At 42.7% G+C, this 15,561-nt stretch overlaps 1 protein-coding gene and 1 long non-coding RNA gene across 3 annotated transcripts in view; one reads left to right on the top strand and one right to left on the bottom strand.

The window, feature by feature from the left end:
* The first annotated feature begins 4,672 nt into the window (after nt 1-4,672).
* Nucleotides 4,673-8,946, top strand: LOC126501579 (uncharacterized). The gene is made up of 2 exons (XR_007591716.1): nt 4,673-5,022; nt 5,783-8,946. It is a non-coding gene; the product is annotated as an uncharacterized lncRNA (long non-coding RNA).
* Gtpbp4 (GTP binding protein 4) overlaps nt 8,571-15,561 on the bottom strand; it is a 56,251-nt gene continuing 49,260 nt past the window's right edge. For both annotated transcript variants that reach the window (XM_050142309.1, XM_050142310.1), the window contains 6 exons: nt 15,246-15,297; nt 14,721-14,821; nt 13,463-13,660; nt 11,817-11,882; nt 10,994-11,137; nt 8,571-9,748 (listed from right to left, as the gene is read on the bottom strand). In XM_050142309.1, coding sequence (XP_049998266.1) covers nt 9,596-9,748; nt 10,994-11,137; nt 11,817-11,882; nt 13,463-13,660; nt 14,721-14,821; nt 15,246-15,297 — 714 coding nt within the window. In that variant the 3' untranslated portion in view covers nt 8,571-9,595. The remainder of the gene's footprint in view (nt 9,749-10,993; nt 11,138-11,816; nt 11,883-13,462; nt 13,661-14,720; nt 14,822-15,245; nt 15,298-15,561) is intronic.

Genomic DNA, 15,561 nt, shown 5'->3' with positions numbered 1-15,561 from the left:
AAAAACTCTAGAAATGACAGAGACATCTTGCTGCCTGGACAGTTACCAAAAGTTCTTCTGTACTGTAGGGGCATCCATTTTCAGCCTACAAGCCCGTAGTATCCGGCAGACTTTTCCATGAAGCAGGAAATTTCAAAACCATTCTGCCTATACTGACAGTTTGGCAGTCACTTTCTTCTGTATCCTGCAGAATATCTCGCAGACTCTTTCATGAAGCAGGAACCCCAAAGGATCGTCTCACCTTTAGGCAAGTTCAGCAGTCATTTCTCTGTGGGTCCTGCATGTACAGTGAATCAGTCCAGGCAAGAGCAGTTCCTTGCTCAAATGGCTAACCAACTCCCTAAGAGCCTCTTCAATGCCCATCATCCTCTTGAAGTAACTTGTGCTGCCAAGAGCAGATGTGTCTCACTGTCATGAAAGGTCCTAAATTCTTAAAACATTAAAATGCCATATTCTGAAGATCTCTGAAAGATTTGAAGAATACCTAACTAGCTGAAATATAGATCTATATATCTAGAAAACCTAACTAACATGACTCTTATAGATGATCATTAACTTATATTTCTTAATTATACATTACATTTTTAAATGAGCTATATAATGACAATACCTTAATTAAGAGCAGAAATATACATATAACAAGACTGACCTTAAATTTGCTTTAATAAACCAAGATCCATACCAATGCAAATCTCTATAGCAGTTTTAGGAGATCAGTAATATTAAAGTTCACGTTAACCAATGTCTGAGTCCAACAACTCTGCAACCAACCAAGCTATAGCTTCTCTCCAGAGTGAGATGGCCCAGCCCTAGCCTAAGTCTCATGTGGGCAAAGTCTTCAACTCCTCACAATAGCTCCAGTGAGTGAGACAATGGGGATGTTCTATTGGGAACTCACCAAGGCCAGCTGGCCTGGGTCTGAAAAAGCCTGGGTTAAAACCGGTCTCGCTGAACATAGCGGACAAGGAGGATTACTGAGACCTCAAGAACAATGGCAATGGGTTTTTGATCCTACTGCACCTATTGGCTTTGTGGGAGCCTAGGCAGTTTGGATGCTCACCTTACTAGACCTGGATGGAGGTGGGTGGTCCTTGGACTTCCCACAGGGCAGGGAACCCTGATTGCTCTTTGGGCTGACGAGGGAGGGAGACTTGACTGGGGGAGGGGGAGGGAAAGGGGAGGCGGCGATGGGGAAGAGACAGAAATCTTTAATAAATAATAAAAAATAAAAATAAAATAAATAAAATAAAAAAATAGCTCCAGTGAGGTCATAGAAAGAAATGAGCCAATCACAGCTGTTCACAAAAAAAAAAAAAAAAAATCTAAATTCTTCACCTTCTGTCTCCAAGGACTACATTAGTTTTCTGCCACGACCAATTCCCTGAGAAGAAGCAACATGGGATACATAGGTCTTACTTTGGCTCGGGCTCTCAGAGGACAGGGAAGCCATGTCTGGGGACTTGGGAAAATGGATCTGGAGCAGCTGTTTACATGGCTTTGGCATGTCCTGTTGCTTTTAAGTCCCAATTCCTCCTCCTGCTAGGTTCTACCACCATGGGGTTTTACAATTCCCTGAACAGCACCCTCTCCCAGAGACCAAGAATTCAGAAACCTCTCACATCCAAACCTTGAGGAGGACATTTGGACTTTGATAAGAGCAGCAGTTACAAGAGTAATCTCAGTCAGCTTTGGGATAGCCTGGGTTAGAGGAATGGCTATGAACTAGATAGAGAGTGAACACACAGGCTTCTTCAAGGCCCTTTTTCTTCAGACCCTCAAGTTCTCAAATGACTTCACTTAATGCAGGCCTCTTCATCTCTACGCTCATTATTCTCTATCCTTTTCTCAAACTCATATCTATGGTCATCAAAAGAATGATAACCTGTCTGTGACACTGTGAGGAGATTGTTGTCCCTCAAAATTCCACAGAGCATATTTTGTCTAATGAGTGGCACGGTGGACAGAAGACCCTTAACAAGATAAGGGAAGTTATAACCCCAGGGAAAGACTTAAGGGGGGGTAACCAAGCAGGTGGGTACCCTCTAAGCACATTGCAAAATCAAATTCCTTATCTTTTACACATAATCTATACTAGCAAAAGCTAAGGTAAAGAACTAAGCCAATGTACAATGTGCCAAAACTAAATGAATAGAGAATAATAGAAAGTGGTTGGTGATAAAAAATAAACTGAAGCACATGGACAAACTAAATCTAAAGCAAACAGTAAGTCAAAGTTTAGGCACAAACCCGATCCACAGGTAAGCACACTCACAAGGTTCAGTGGTGATCATGGGTGTTCAGTTCCAAAGACAGACAACACAAAAAGCACTCAGGACCAAAGTCTTGAGTCAAGTTCTCTGCAGTCAACTAAGAGCTTCACTGCAATGTAAGGACAAAATCCAGGCCCGGCTGGTGCCTTCTATGGGTGGGCCACTCTCATTCCTCACAATGGCTCCTTGTAAGGGCAGGGAGCATGGACCAATCACAGCTAGACAAAACCCATTGCAGTATTTGAATTCTTTGCTCATGGTTTCTCCCAAATTGATGCCAAGACTCAAGATAGGCAGAAGTTATTTTGGCTCAGATTTTCAGAGGACCGGGGCACAGCATGGTGGTGGGCTCAGCTGGTGGCACTGGAGGCAGGGCATGAGGTAACTGCTTTCATTGCATTGACAATCCTTGGGTCACCTAAGGTTCCATTTCTTCATCCAAGCCACACATCCAAGGGTTTTCTGGCTTCTCAGTGCAGATCATGTCATATTCAAGGCCTACCAAAGATATTTTCCACTTAATAATAATAACTGATTGAACACTGATAGCTTGGACCCGGGAAACTTTGTGCCTCTCTGGGTTATGGACACAGGCATTTGCTGGCTAGAAACTGAGTCTATAATGTATCACCACCCTTAGGACTTAGGCCCTAAAATGAAACTGCATTTGTTTTTATAGTCCTTACCATCTCAGTACCGAAGATGTTCAAACCCTCTGGCTTTAAACGTCTTCTCCTGGTTTAAAAGGACTGTAGCCTCTAACTGACACTGAGATGCTTTCCCAGGTCTCTCCTGCATACATACACCTGGGACCTGAGAGGAAGCAGTTTCCTCAGAACTTCCTTCTGAGAACCCTTATTTGTCCCACCAAAAATCCTAGAGCTCAGATACTGGTTGATATCAAGAGAAGCTTGTCAGCCCAGAAACCTATAACTAAGAGTGCTCTTGTTAAGGGCACGGGGGATGCAGCAATGCCCCCTTGTTCTCCAGCAAAATGCCTTGGATTGGGTCATTTATTCAGCACAAAAATTGATCTGCTGTATCGTTACAAGTGGTGATGTCAGGACCAAGCCGAGGAGATGCGCTGTGCGAGGAGGACTTCTTTCTCTTAGAAACATAGTGGTCTGTCTGGGGACAGGAGGAGTCTCATTCAAGGCCAGCTTGAGAAAATGTATGTAGTGGGGTTCTCTAAAGTAACAGAGCTTATGGAATGAACCTCTCTGTGTGTTTGTGTTTATCCATGTAGCTACCTCTGTATCTATCTCTGTATCCATCCATCCATCCATCCATCCATCCATCCATCCATCCATCCATCCATCCATCCAAGCTGTGGTTCACATAATCCAACAATGGGGGCCTGTGAACAGAAGGTCCAAGAATCTAGTACTTTCCCAGTCCACAAGACTGGATGTCTCACCTGGTCTCTAATATATGCTGGAATCCTAAAGAAGTAGACTCTAATGCCAGTGAAGGAATGGACTCGCTAGCTTGGTAAGAGCAGGCAAAGAACAAACGTTTCCTTCTTTCAGGTCCTTACAGAGGCTTCCAGCAGAAGGTGTGGCACAGATTTTATCTAGATTAAATATCTGCATTAAAGGTGTGTCTCACTACCTCAAAATCTGGATTGAAGGTGTTTCATTTGCAGCTCAAATAATCTGGATTAAAGGTTATGTCTTCCCAGCTGAAAAGATCTGATTAAAGGCGTGTTTTTCTAACTCTAAGATCTGGATTAGATATAATCAAGTTGACTACAAGAATAGTCATCACAAGTCCGCCCTTGTCAATTTGCCAGACATTCTGCAGGACACAGATGAAAGTGAGTAACAAACTGCTAATATAGGAGGAACTGTCTTTGAAATTTCCTGCTTCATGGAAAAGTCTGCTGGATACTATGGGCCTGTAGGCTGAAGATGGATGCTCAAATGTTACAGAACTTTGGGTGACTGTCCAGGCAGCGAGATATCTCTGTCAAGTCTAGAGTTTTGGAAGTTTCTTACAATGTACTTTCTGATAACTTAGCCAATATTATCCCTCTGAAGTCTTTAATGGAGTTGAAAAATAGTTTTCCTTAGTTGTGATAAAAGATAAAATAAATATAAATATTATAACTATAATTCTTGCTTGCTGTTTTGTTGTGTGTAATCTGCTATGTTAAAGTTAAAACCTTCCTTTTATTTAGACAGAAAAGGGGAGGTGATGTGGGATTCCCCTCTGTATGCTGTGAACACCATTGGTTAATAAAGCTGCTTTAGGCCTATTGCAGTGCAGAATAGGGCAGGGTGGGAATTCCAAGCAGATAGAGTAGGCAGAGTCAGAGAGAAGCCATGTAACCACCAAAGGAGGCAGATGTCCGAAAACTTTACTGGTAAACCATGAGCTTCATGATAAAATATAAAATAAAAGTGGGTTAATTTAAGATATGAGAGCTAGTTAAGATAGAATACGTTTAAGTGATTGGCCAAGTAGTGCTTTAGTTAATACACTTTATGTGTGATTATGTCAGGTCTGGGCAGCCAGGAAACTAACAAGTGGTCTCCGCCTACAAGCTTACCTGCCTCTTTTCCCTTGTTTTCTATTAATAGAAAACAGAGTACATTTGTGTTCACAGATATGCCCCAGGCAAGCAAAACTCACCTTGATGAACTCCAGATAAAACATCTGGAGGAGATGTGCATTGTCATTGACAAGCAGGATCAGATTATTGGAGCCGAAACCAAGAGGAACTGTCACCTAATGGAAAACATTGAGAAGGGTGAGCTGGGAAGAGGATGCCATGGGCATCCAGGCCTGGTGCCATCAGACACTCTCTGAACAAGGCAGTGTGGGGGAGGAAAGTGTCCAAAGTGTACCACTGCTGCTGCTGACTTGATAAAAACACTTACCTCATGGGTTGAGTAATATAGACTGTGATTGCTGCCTTGAAGTGGCCTGGGAGAGTCAGGAATTGCAACCAAGATAGGTGTGGTTGTGTACAACTTTAATGCCAGGTAGAGTCAAATGTATCTCTAAATTCGAGACAGCTCCAGGCCTGTCAGGTCTATATTGATACCTAGTCTCCAGGAAGAAGGGGTGGGGGAAGCATGTCATTGGGAGCACTCTCAGGGAGTGCCTCATGTATCATAACTTCCAGGGCATAAGCAGTCACTCTGTGCTACTGAGTCATCCATATTTCTGCACAGGGTGGCAAAAGTAACTACAGTTATTTTGAGACCATAGGTTTAGAATCACACAGCAGGGTCTAAGACTTAGAATTGGGCTATCTAGCAAGGCGTATTTACTTCTTGGCTCTTCAGTTTTTATGTTTCCAAGTGGAAGAAAACTATAGTACTCACAGTATTACGGTGGGTAAATGAATACTGAATATCACCAAATGCTAAGCAACTGAATAGACTATATCCCAGCAAGGAGCACCAGCTACTCTTGGTGCCACCATCCTGAGCTGGACGAGAATGCTCACGTGGACTCAGTGTTGACTTCCATGTGATCCTAACTCAAGCTCACACACTTTACAGGCCTGTTACACTGAGGCTTCAGCGTCATCCTCTTCAACAGAAAAAAACCAGCTCTTGGTCCAGCACAGAGCAGATGCCAAGTACACGTTTCCCGGTGAGCTGCGCAGTTGAAGTCCGGGGAGCACTGGATTCTAACTTAAGCTATGGGAAACTGAGAGGAACGGCAGTGGACAAAACTATCAGAGCACCTCCCCCATAAGCCCCACTCCGACTGAAGATACGGGGACATTAAATTACAAGCATTTTGCAACTGGAATTGAGTTGTGGAATTTTATATTCTAGTATTTGTCTAATAGAACTGATACTTATAAGTCAGAATTGAAGCTACTTTATATACTATGGCCAGGAGGAAAAGTGCTTTTTTATTGACTAAAAGGACACATTCAATATAGTAGCATGCTGTACATTTTCCCCAGGACATTTTACAGACTCCTGTTCTAGTGAAGTTTGTCATGTGTTCAAGGGTCTGTTTAACAGTTATAGTGTCACATGACCGCTATTAATTCCATCCATCAAGATGCTATGACTCAGGGGTGGCTGCCAGGCTAACATGGTTTCTGCCTGTGGAAATGCCTCAAGTCTGGCCCACAGGACAGGCTGTGAAACAAATCACTGTACTGAAGCTCAAGTGTTTCTCATTTCCATTCTCAAAAGAAATCTTTCCCACTCCTGTATGTCCCAACACACAGACCTGTTTAGCCTCATGTCCTGTACACACGCTTACAACATCTGTAGGTACCTGGGATGCACAATATGCTGTATATACAGACAGAAGCAAATAACTCATACACTTAGAAACTTAAAACATCTAAAACAAAAAGTAGGGCTCATAACTAATCCGTGGTTAGAATGGCATGTATTACAGAAACTGAGCTCTAATATCCTCCCATTGTTTGTATTAAAATAAAATTCAAGCACTTAGTTTTGCTTCCTTTTTTTCCCTCCATCTTTTTTTTCTTATTTTCTCCCGAGACAGTTTTCCTGTGTAACAATCCTAGCTGTCCTGGAACTAGCTCTTGTAGACCAGGCTGGCCTCGAACTCAAGAGATCCACCTGCCTCCTGAGTGCTGGGATTAAAGGCGTGGGCCACCACTGCCCAGCTTTCTCTCCATCTCTTAAAAATTGTCACCTGCCATGTATGGAAATTGTCACTTTCCCGGTGGCATCACATTTCTCCTTCTGGAGCTCTGCTCACTTCTCACCATGTCTAGGGCTCTACAGGCAACCACTGAGCCTCGTGATTACAAGCATATGGTGTATGAGGGTTAATATGGAAAACAAAGAACTTTGTTAGTTTTCATTGGGTCTACAAATTTTACAGGGACTATCTGTGGAGCTGATGAGCACGATCAGTTAGTTACTTCCTGCTGTAGTTTTACCTCAGTCATTGCTGAACCCCAGCACAAAATGCCTGTCTTGTGCATATAAAATAATGATGAAAATCAAAGTTTAATTCCCTTAGTATAGATCAAGGAGTAAATTTATGTGGTAAATGTTATTATGGATATACTTATTAATAATGACTAAAACTCATAATCTTTATTATGCAAATTATATTAAAAGATTAAGTCATCTGGAAATTTGGAAAAATCTACCTGATTTCATTATTTGCATAATGAACTTCTATTCCATTGCTTCTCAAACCCTTTGCTATCTGTAGTTATATTAATCTTTTTTTTTTTTCTAAAATAGTCTCACTATGTACCCTTGGCTGTCCTAGAACTCACTATGTAGACCAGGCTAGCCTCCCAGAGATCTCTGCACCCCTGCCTCCCTGCTGGGATTAAAGATGTGTGCCATTATGCCCAGTTTAGGCAATTAATTTTCTTGAAAATTAAAAACATCAAGTGGAAGTATCCTAATTCTTCATTAAGTTGGGGTCGTCATTCCCACAATGAATTCAGAGCTGAACAAAACTGCCTCAGCTGGAGTAGAGGGATTCTGACATTAGCATGTTCTCTGACATGTCCCTGTCCAGTTGCAAAGTTTAGCCTCAGCAGCTTTTTCCAGCTGGAATTCCCAGAATCTAGCCCATCGCCTCTGACATCCTGAGGTTGATGGCAAATCTTTATTCTCCCTAAACAGCTTCTTCCCTGAAGTGTGGACAGCACTTACCTCACACATTCCATCCTAACATGCAAAACACAAGATAGCTGTGACTGCCAAGACCATGTAAGCTATGTTCCTTTGTAGTGATATTTCATTCATATTTTACTAAAGACCAGGCAGTGGTGGTACATGATTTTAATCCCAGCTCAGTCTCATTCTGAGGATTTGTGAAGGCAGGATAGCCATTTCGGTCAGAAGTAGAGGTAAGAGCCAGTGGCTGGGTACTTTGCTTTCCTGATCTTCAGGTTGAACCCCAATATCTGTCTCTGGGTTTTTATTATTCATGCCACATGTCACTGGGTTCTGATAAAGGTCTGAATGGAAGCTGTGGCTCTGACAGGAAGCAGGCATCTTGAAGACTGTCTTCTGTTGTCTGAACAGGGGGTGTAGTACCAGCTACACTATGATTCTTCTCATTAATGTTTTAGTACCTTTCAGGGCACTAATCTTCTGTTTAAGCTCACTCCTAAGTTTCCCTTCTTTCTTTTAAGTGGAACTGTTCCTTAATCCAGCAATGGTTCATGAAAGATGTCATTTAACTGCTGCAAAAACCGAGGCATTTGTTTCCCTGAAAAAGTATTTTTGATCTAAGAACAAAGAAGCAAAGTCTTCTTTGTCTTTTTTCTTTGGCCATCATAGCAACTTTAATTAAACCAAACAATACTTAGGTAATCAAAACTAATTTTTTTTTCTGGAAGTTTATTTAATAAAATGGTGGAAGTTACAATCATACATTGAGCTGAATGTCTAGAAAATAATTTAAGAGAGTAATTTCAGTTCTCACACACTCCTAAATGTGCTTCCTCAGAAAGGCTAGTAGCCTTCTGCCTACACCTTCCAGTGGAGATGCTTTCTTCACAAAACAATAGGCACTCTGGATAACAAAGCAAAGTCGTTAAAATTTAAAAAATGGTGGGAAGGAGTCACACCACACAACTGGGTTCACATGGGAGTTTTTTTGTTAGAGGAAAGAGAAGGGGCAGAAAAGGGGACAAAAAGGGAGCAGAGAGGAGGACAGAAAGGGGAGCAGAGACTGGTACCTGGGAACAAGAGTGGTGGAGGAGAAAAAGAGGGGTTGGGGAAAGAGAAAGAGTTGAGAAGTGGACAAGACCCACCTCTGAAAAGGGAACACAGCGAATGTGCACAGGAGGTGCTCTTAGTGGCTGTAGCTGAGAACACAAACTGTCAGGACCCCAAAAGCAGAGCAATAGAGATACCTGAATACTAACAAAAGTTCCACTACAAAACAAAGTTTGTTCTCCACCAAAAGCAGCCTACTTATACCAATAAATCTTTACCTTTTTATTTGTTTGTTTTGAGAAAGGGTTTCTACGTGTAGAGCTTGCTGGCCTTGAACTCACTAAGCAGCACAGGCTGGCCTTGAACTCAGAGATCCACCTGCCTCTGCCTCTTGAGTGCTGAGATTAAAGGTGTGTGCGTACCATTACTGCCCAGCTACCATAAACCTTTCCTGTAAAATTAGTCCTGTAGATGCTCCATACTTAGACACCTGAATTATGCAGTGACCAATACACTGCACACCTAATCAGGTTTACCAGTTCCCAGCAAAGCAACAAGCACTTGTAAGTCTTTTTCATAGTTTCTTTCAGTTAACAGATGGTGATTCCAGATTTTATAAGGCACACCTTACCATACCCAGAAATAAACAAGAGTCCAGCCAAAGCACACCAACTGCAGAGGACACTATCTCCTGTCCTTTTTGCCAGCTTTCCTCTTCCCAGAGAGTAAGTGCTTGGGCTTCATATCAAACACATGCCTATCTGCTTCCCCTTTCTTCCCCAAGCGATTCATCTTCTTCTGGGCATTCTTCATCATAGTCTTGGCTTTCTTCACCATCTACACAGGAGAATACACATTAATGAAAACCACATTTCTATCCTGCACTGCAATTACCTGAGAAATGTTCTAAGGGAACAGACACAAACTATAAAGACCCTGTTGAGTCTCAGTCACCATACTATTTCCAGAAACTCACTATCTGAATACACCGGGGCCTGTTAGATCTAGAAGACTAGAGTATCTGCTCAAACTTTCAGAGTAACACTGAAACTCAGGAGAATACACCCTGTCACATCTGACTTCTGTCAATGCCAGCATTAAACCCATGGTTGAGTAGTGCACACTTGTAATTGCTGCTGAAGATGGGAGCTGGGAAAGGAGAACTGTGAGTCTGGTCTCCATAGCAAGCCCCCACGCAACATGGGAAACACAGCAAAACACTGTCTCAACTCAACATTCACCTTCTAGACTTCCAGATGGAGATGACATGTGACAAAAATTTAGCCTTTCATTAAGCAGACAGTCTGCCAATTTAATAGGTTTTCTCTTATATGTGAATTTGCAAAATACTAAAATTTGAAATAAAACTGTTTTTCCTCAAAAAGAAATTTCAGTAAAATCTTAAACACCAATATCATATTGACCCAGGCTGCCACCTTGAGGGGAAATATTCTAGTATTGTAAAGACACACAGGATCACCGGTTGAGGAACCAAGTTTCCCCAGGACCACTTCCTCACAGGGGAAATGGGGGACTCTTCCTCAGGGGCCACATCCTAGTGTTTTCCAAACAGCTGGGACCTAAGCTCAGACTGTTCATTCTTCTTTTTTTTTTTTAAATATCTATCTATCTATCTATCTATCTATCTATCTATCTATCTATCTATCTATCTATCTATTATGTATACAATATTCTGTCTGCAGGCCAGAAGAGGGCACCAGACCTCATTACAGATGGTTGTGAGCCACCATGTGGTTGGCTGGGATTTGAACTCAGGACCTTTGGAAGAGCAGGCAATGCTCTTAACCACTGAGCCATCTCTCCAGCCCCAGACTGTTCATTCTTTATCCTGTTTCTGTCCATTCTCCAGAGTAAGGATTCCAGAATGGATGGCCAGGATCCAAGGGCTCCCTGGCCTAAGTCCCTCTCCAAAGGAACCAGCAACCAGGAGGATGGAAAGAACAGCTAAGATCTAAGCCACAACCCTGTTCCTTCAAACAACTGCCAGTGTTTGCTACAGGCTTTGTACAATAAATACCTGTAGGCTCTCACCTTCTTCTGTGCCACATCAAAGAAACTAACCTTGACATCCCGAAGACCAGAAACGTCACGTGGAGTTCGAGAACAACTCCGACTCCGGGCTACAGAAGAAGGTGGAACAGACTCTTCCCGTTTTCTTTTCCGAGTGACACTCCGAGATCTTCTTGCCTGGACTGCATAGTGGGCCTGAAACACACAAACAGCAAACTCGGTAACAACCAAAATTACTCCAACAAGAAGAGAAGATGGTTAAGGTTTTAAGAACCATTATCACACTAGGGAAAGAATGTGGAATGTTTATTGAGGGATGTACTAGCACAGGGTCTGGTTTAAAGCTAAGGGGTAAGGGCCAAAGGCAATGCCACACTGCTATTGTCCCTCCTGGGGACCCATGCTCTTGGTAAATCAGATGCTGCTTCTGAGCCTTGGCTCTTGCACCTTCCACCTGAGGATGAGCAGGGGATTCAATGTGTGTTAATGTCAATCATGTAAGGTAATGCCACTGCTTTGGTTCCACAATTTACAAAGTGTACGTCAAGGTTTCTAACTCCCTCCCTCCCCTCACCCCAATAGTCTAGGTAGTAGGCATATTCACCAGCTAAGTCCACGTACATTATGTGCATGCTATGATATTCACCTAATAAAAATCACCTAGTGACAGACTTCTCAGAACACATCCACATCATTAAGCAGCCCGTGACTGTATGCAGGGTGTGGTAGCACATGCTTGACTACCAGCCCTGGAGAACTAGAGGCAGGGAAATACTGAATTTGAAGCTAGGTTGAGCTACATAGCAAGACAATGTCTCAAAACAACAAAAGCACAAATCATATCTAAAACCACGCTGCCCCTCCACGGACTTACATTGTCTTTATCATCCATGTCAACACCAAGACTTCGCATCTCGTTCTCCAAGTCTGCTCGCTGAACCTAAAGTGAGGGGATGATAACCTGTTACTGGTAAAATGCCTGGCTGTACAGGATAGAGAAGGTACTGAAGTTGAGGTAAGATGGACTCAGAGAATCAGATCTCTTCTCAGAGACAACCAAACAAATATGTCTGCCTGCAGTATCAACAGTGACTCAACCACATGAAAAGGGTTTTAAAATCAGCAACGTCCACTGTGGCATCTACAGTGCCAAATTCCATTCTGCCCCCTCCTCGTTACATTTTAACTTCCCAGAACCTTTTCTCCTTTGGGAACCTGCCGCTCATTCCCTTACTCAAACTTTCAGGAAGGCTACAGTCACAGGGGCTGTCATGTAATGTGGGTCTTTCATCCAAACAAAAACAGAAGTAGGAGACAATGACGTTCCAATAGGAAGCCAAGACGCGGAAAGAATTTTGACATCTTCTGATCCACTCACACCTACAGAGTAGCTCTCCCTATCCTCACCAGTATCAGGGACTGGTGAACTGCTTTGTGGATTTAGGAATCTTAATCAATAGAGAAATTAAATAATATAAAAAAATGTCGGCACCGGGCAAGGTGGCGCACAGTTATAATCCTGGCACTTATGGACAAGGAATCAGGAGTTCCTTGGCTACATATAGCAAGTTCAAGGTAAGCCTGGACAACATGAAACCCTACTTAGAAATTAAGCTGGGAGTGGTGGCGCACGCCTTTAATCCCAGCACTTGGGTGTCAGAGGCAGGTAGATCTCTGTGAGTTCAAAGCTACCCTGGTCTACAAATGAAGTTCCAGGACAACTAGGACTATACAAAGAAACCCTGGGGTGAGAGGTGATGGGGGGTAATGGATAACTAATATCCTCAAACTTCAACAAGTTTAGTTTTAACTTGCATAACTGCAGCAACGATTCAGTTTGTAACAACAATTAACCTGGAGTTGCAGTCCATGGAGAAAAGATGCAACAGTCAGAATATCACAGTTCAAAGCAAAGAATATTTTAAGTCAGTATACCTCAGTCCTCAAAGTATGCCACCCGACATCCCCAAATGGTGGAAGCCTGTCTCTAGTGGTGGTTTACACAGGATCCAGCCTGAAAGCTCAGTCCTGCCTTTGCAATGCTCAAAACTGCCCTTCTAGTGATGGAAGCAGATGTAGAGATCCACAGCCAAGTACTGCGGCCGAGCGGCAGGAGTAGGTAGTCAAAGAGAGGGAGGAGGGATAATATGAACAATGGGATCAAGACAACGACAGAGAAACTTCCAGAGACAGCCAATTCGAACTAGTGGGGGCTCCTAGACTCTGGATCGACAGCTGGGAAATCTGCATGGGACCAAACGAGGTCCCCTGCATGTGGGTGGCAGCTGTGTGGCTGGTGGGAATCCTGGCAGTGCATGAACTAGCTTTTTGGAGCCCATTCTCTATGGTGGGATACCTGGCTAAGCTTTGTTGCAGGGAGGAGGGGCATAGTCCTGCCTCAACTTGATGTGCCAGGCAGTTGACTCCCCAGGCTGTTTCTGAGGAGATGGGGTAGTAGGACAGGAGGGAGGGGGAACTGTGGTTGCTAGATAAAATGAACAAAACAAAACCAAGACTCACCTTCTTAGCAGTTCGGGGCATCCTGGGTCCCTGTGTATTCTTTTCTTTGGACTGTAGAATTTTCAACTTCTTTTTCTCTCTAATTTGTTTTGCCAGCTGTCGGATTTCCACCATTTCCTCATCTTCACTTTCAGAGTCACTGTCATACTCCCCAGCAGCTGTTCTTAGCTCTTCTTCCTTTTCTAACTCTTCCAATTTCTTTAAAAAAAAAAATAAATAAATAAAAATAAAAAAATAAAATTAACAAAGGAAAACTTGCAAAAAATTAAGTGTAGCAACATATTTATAGGAATCGTGCCTGGGCCCCACTTTTACACAGCAATCTCACAGGAAAAGGGAAATATGAAGGCCACAGAGACCGCATGAACACTGCATGCCCTATTTTCTGCCAATTGTTTCATCTTTAAAGATAAAATGCAGCGACCCAGTCCCTCATTCCTCAGCATCCCCAGCAGATTCACAAAATAAATTTGTACAACCTTGCATTCATCCTCTCAAATGGCATGCTGAGCACAGCCATGTCATTTACAAAAGACAAAATGAAATTGTAAATACATATGTGGAGCTGGGGATATAACTATGTGGCAGAGCCCTGGCCTAACAAGCACAAGACCCTGGGCTGACCCCCAGCAACAAGCACACACATACAATCAATCAACTAATCAATAAGATCGTGTGTAAACACTGACATGCAGTGAAAAAGCAAGTAAGGGATAGGTACCAAGGTAGGAAGCTCAGTGATGGGACAACTCTCTGGGGAGAATGTGCCCAAGAAAAGGCAGGACCCACTGAAGGCAAACCCCTCTTTCAGATCCCACACATAACGGGGCAGTGAAAAAGAATCTGGAAATGAGATTTCATACCCAGGGACTATATTTTCTTGGGAAAGCAAGGTCAAATGCTGGACTAGCAAAAGGAACTAGCAGGAGGAGGTCTGAGAATACTCAGAAAATGTCTACAACAGTTACAGAGAGAAGGCTGAGCCAGTGACAGCATCTCGGCTCTACAGGACCAAGCCAAGCCAAAATGACACAGCCCATTACCAGCTAGTGTGAAAGGCCTGGCATCACCAGGATTACACAGGGCAAAGGAAGAACAGTGTCATCTAAATGGAAGAGTGATGTCTCCAAGTAATCAGAAACAGGGTGGACGGATGCCCCAGGGCACAAAACAAAAAGAAGACAAAGGGTAAAGTTGAAGCTGTGTTTGTACGTTCTAGTCATGTGGGGTGTGGGTGTAATAAAAATGTGAGGCAAACCTTCATGATTGCAGGATCGATATAATCAGCAACGTTATGGCCTTCCCAGATCTCCGGTATCTTATCATATTTCTCGGATGAATTCATTAAGTCCCAGTATTCTAACATTGAAAAAAAAAGTTATGTTTACAGCAGTTTCTAGCATCTTCAAGTACTATTCCCCCACAAGGAATACTCTAGACGCCAAGAAAAAACACTTTTCAGGGTAAACAGAAGAACTGTGTCCAACACTGCCTTACAGTTACTACTAACAAGATCAGCACTGACATGCATGTCCTACCTTCAACTACAAAAATAATCCCACCATATGAAACAACAGAAAATAGTATGGAAGGCATTTTACACAGCTCTGTAAATCTATAACTTCTAATCTTCAAAAATTAAAACTACAGAGAAACCCTGCCTCAAAAAAACCAAAAATAAATAACTTATAAACCAACAAATTCACTGGAAGACTTTAATTTCTGAACTCCATTTTTCTAAAACACTTTCCATACAAGTGGCATTTCAAAACACCTTACTTACTCTGAAGATCCAAAATATAATCATCTCCCATTTCCAGCTCAAGATCTCGTTCCTGCAAAGAAAACCCCCAAAGTTTATTTTAGTTTGTATGCCCCTAAATATTTTGCTATACCTCCTTGCCAATGAACAGCCTGTGGCCCCTTCTGTATCTACGTCAAAGAGGAAGGCTGCTTTTGTCCTCCTGTGGACATAAGTGCATATGTGTCCTATGCACTTTGTTCACTGTGATGACATCGGCTGAGGAGCTTTATGACATTAATGAGTGCTAAGGATTCGCCACTCTGTCCTTGAACCTTACAGGACCAAATCCTGAGTC

The sequence above is a fragment of the Alexandromys fortis genome, unplaced genomic scaffold (genome assembly GCF_014885135.2).
Source record: "Alexandromys fortis isolate MF-2015 unplaced genomic scaffold, M_Fortis_MF-2015_v1.1 scaffold_5, whole genome shotgun sequence".
Lineage (NCBI taxonomy): Eukaryota > Metazoa > Chordata > Mammalia > Rodentia > Cricetidae > Alexandromys > Alexandromys fortis.
This window is presented reverse-complemented; position numbering and strand designations above follow the sequence as displayed.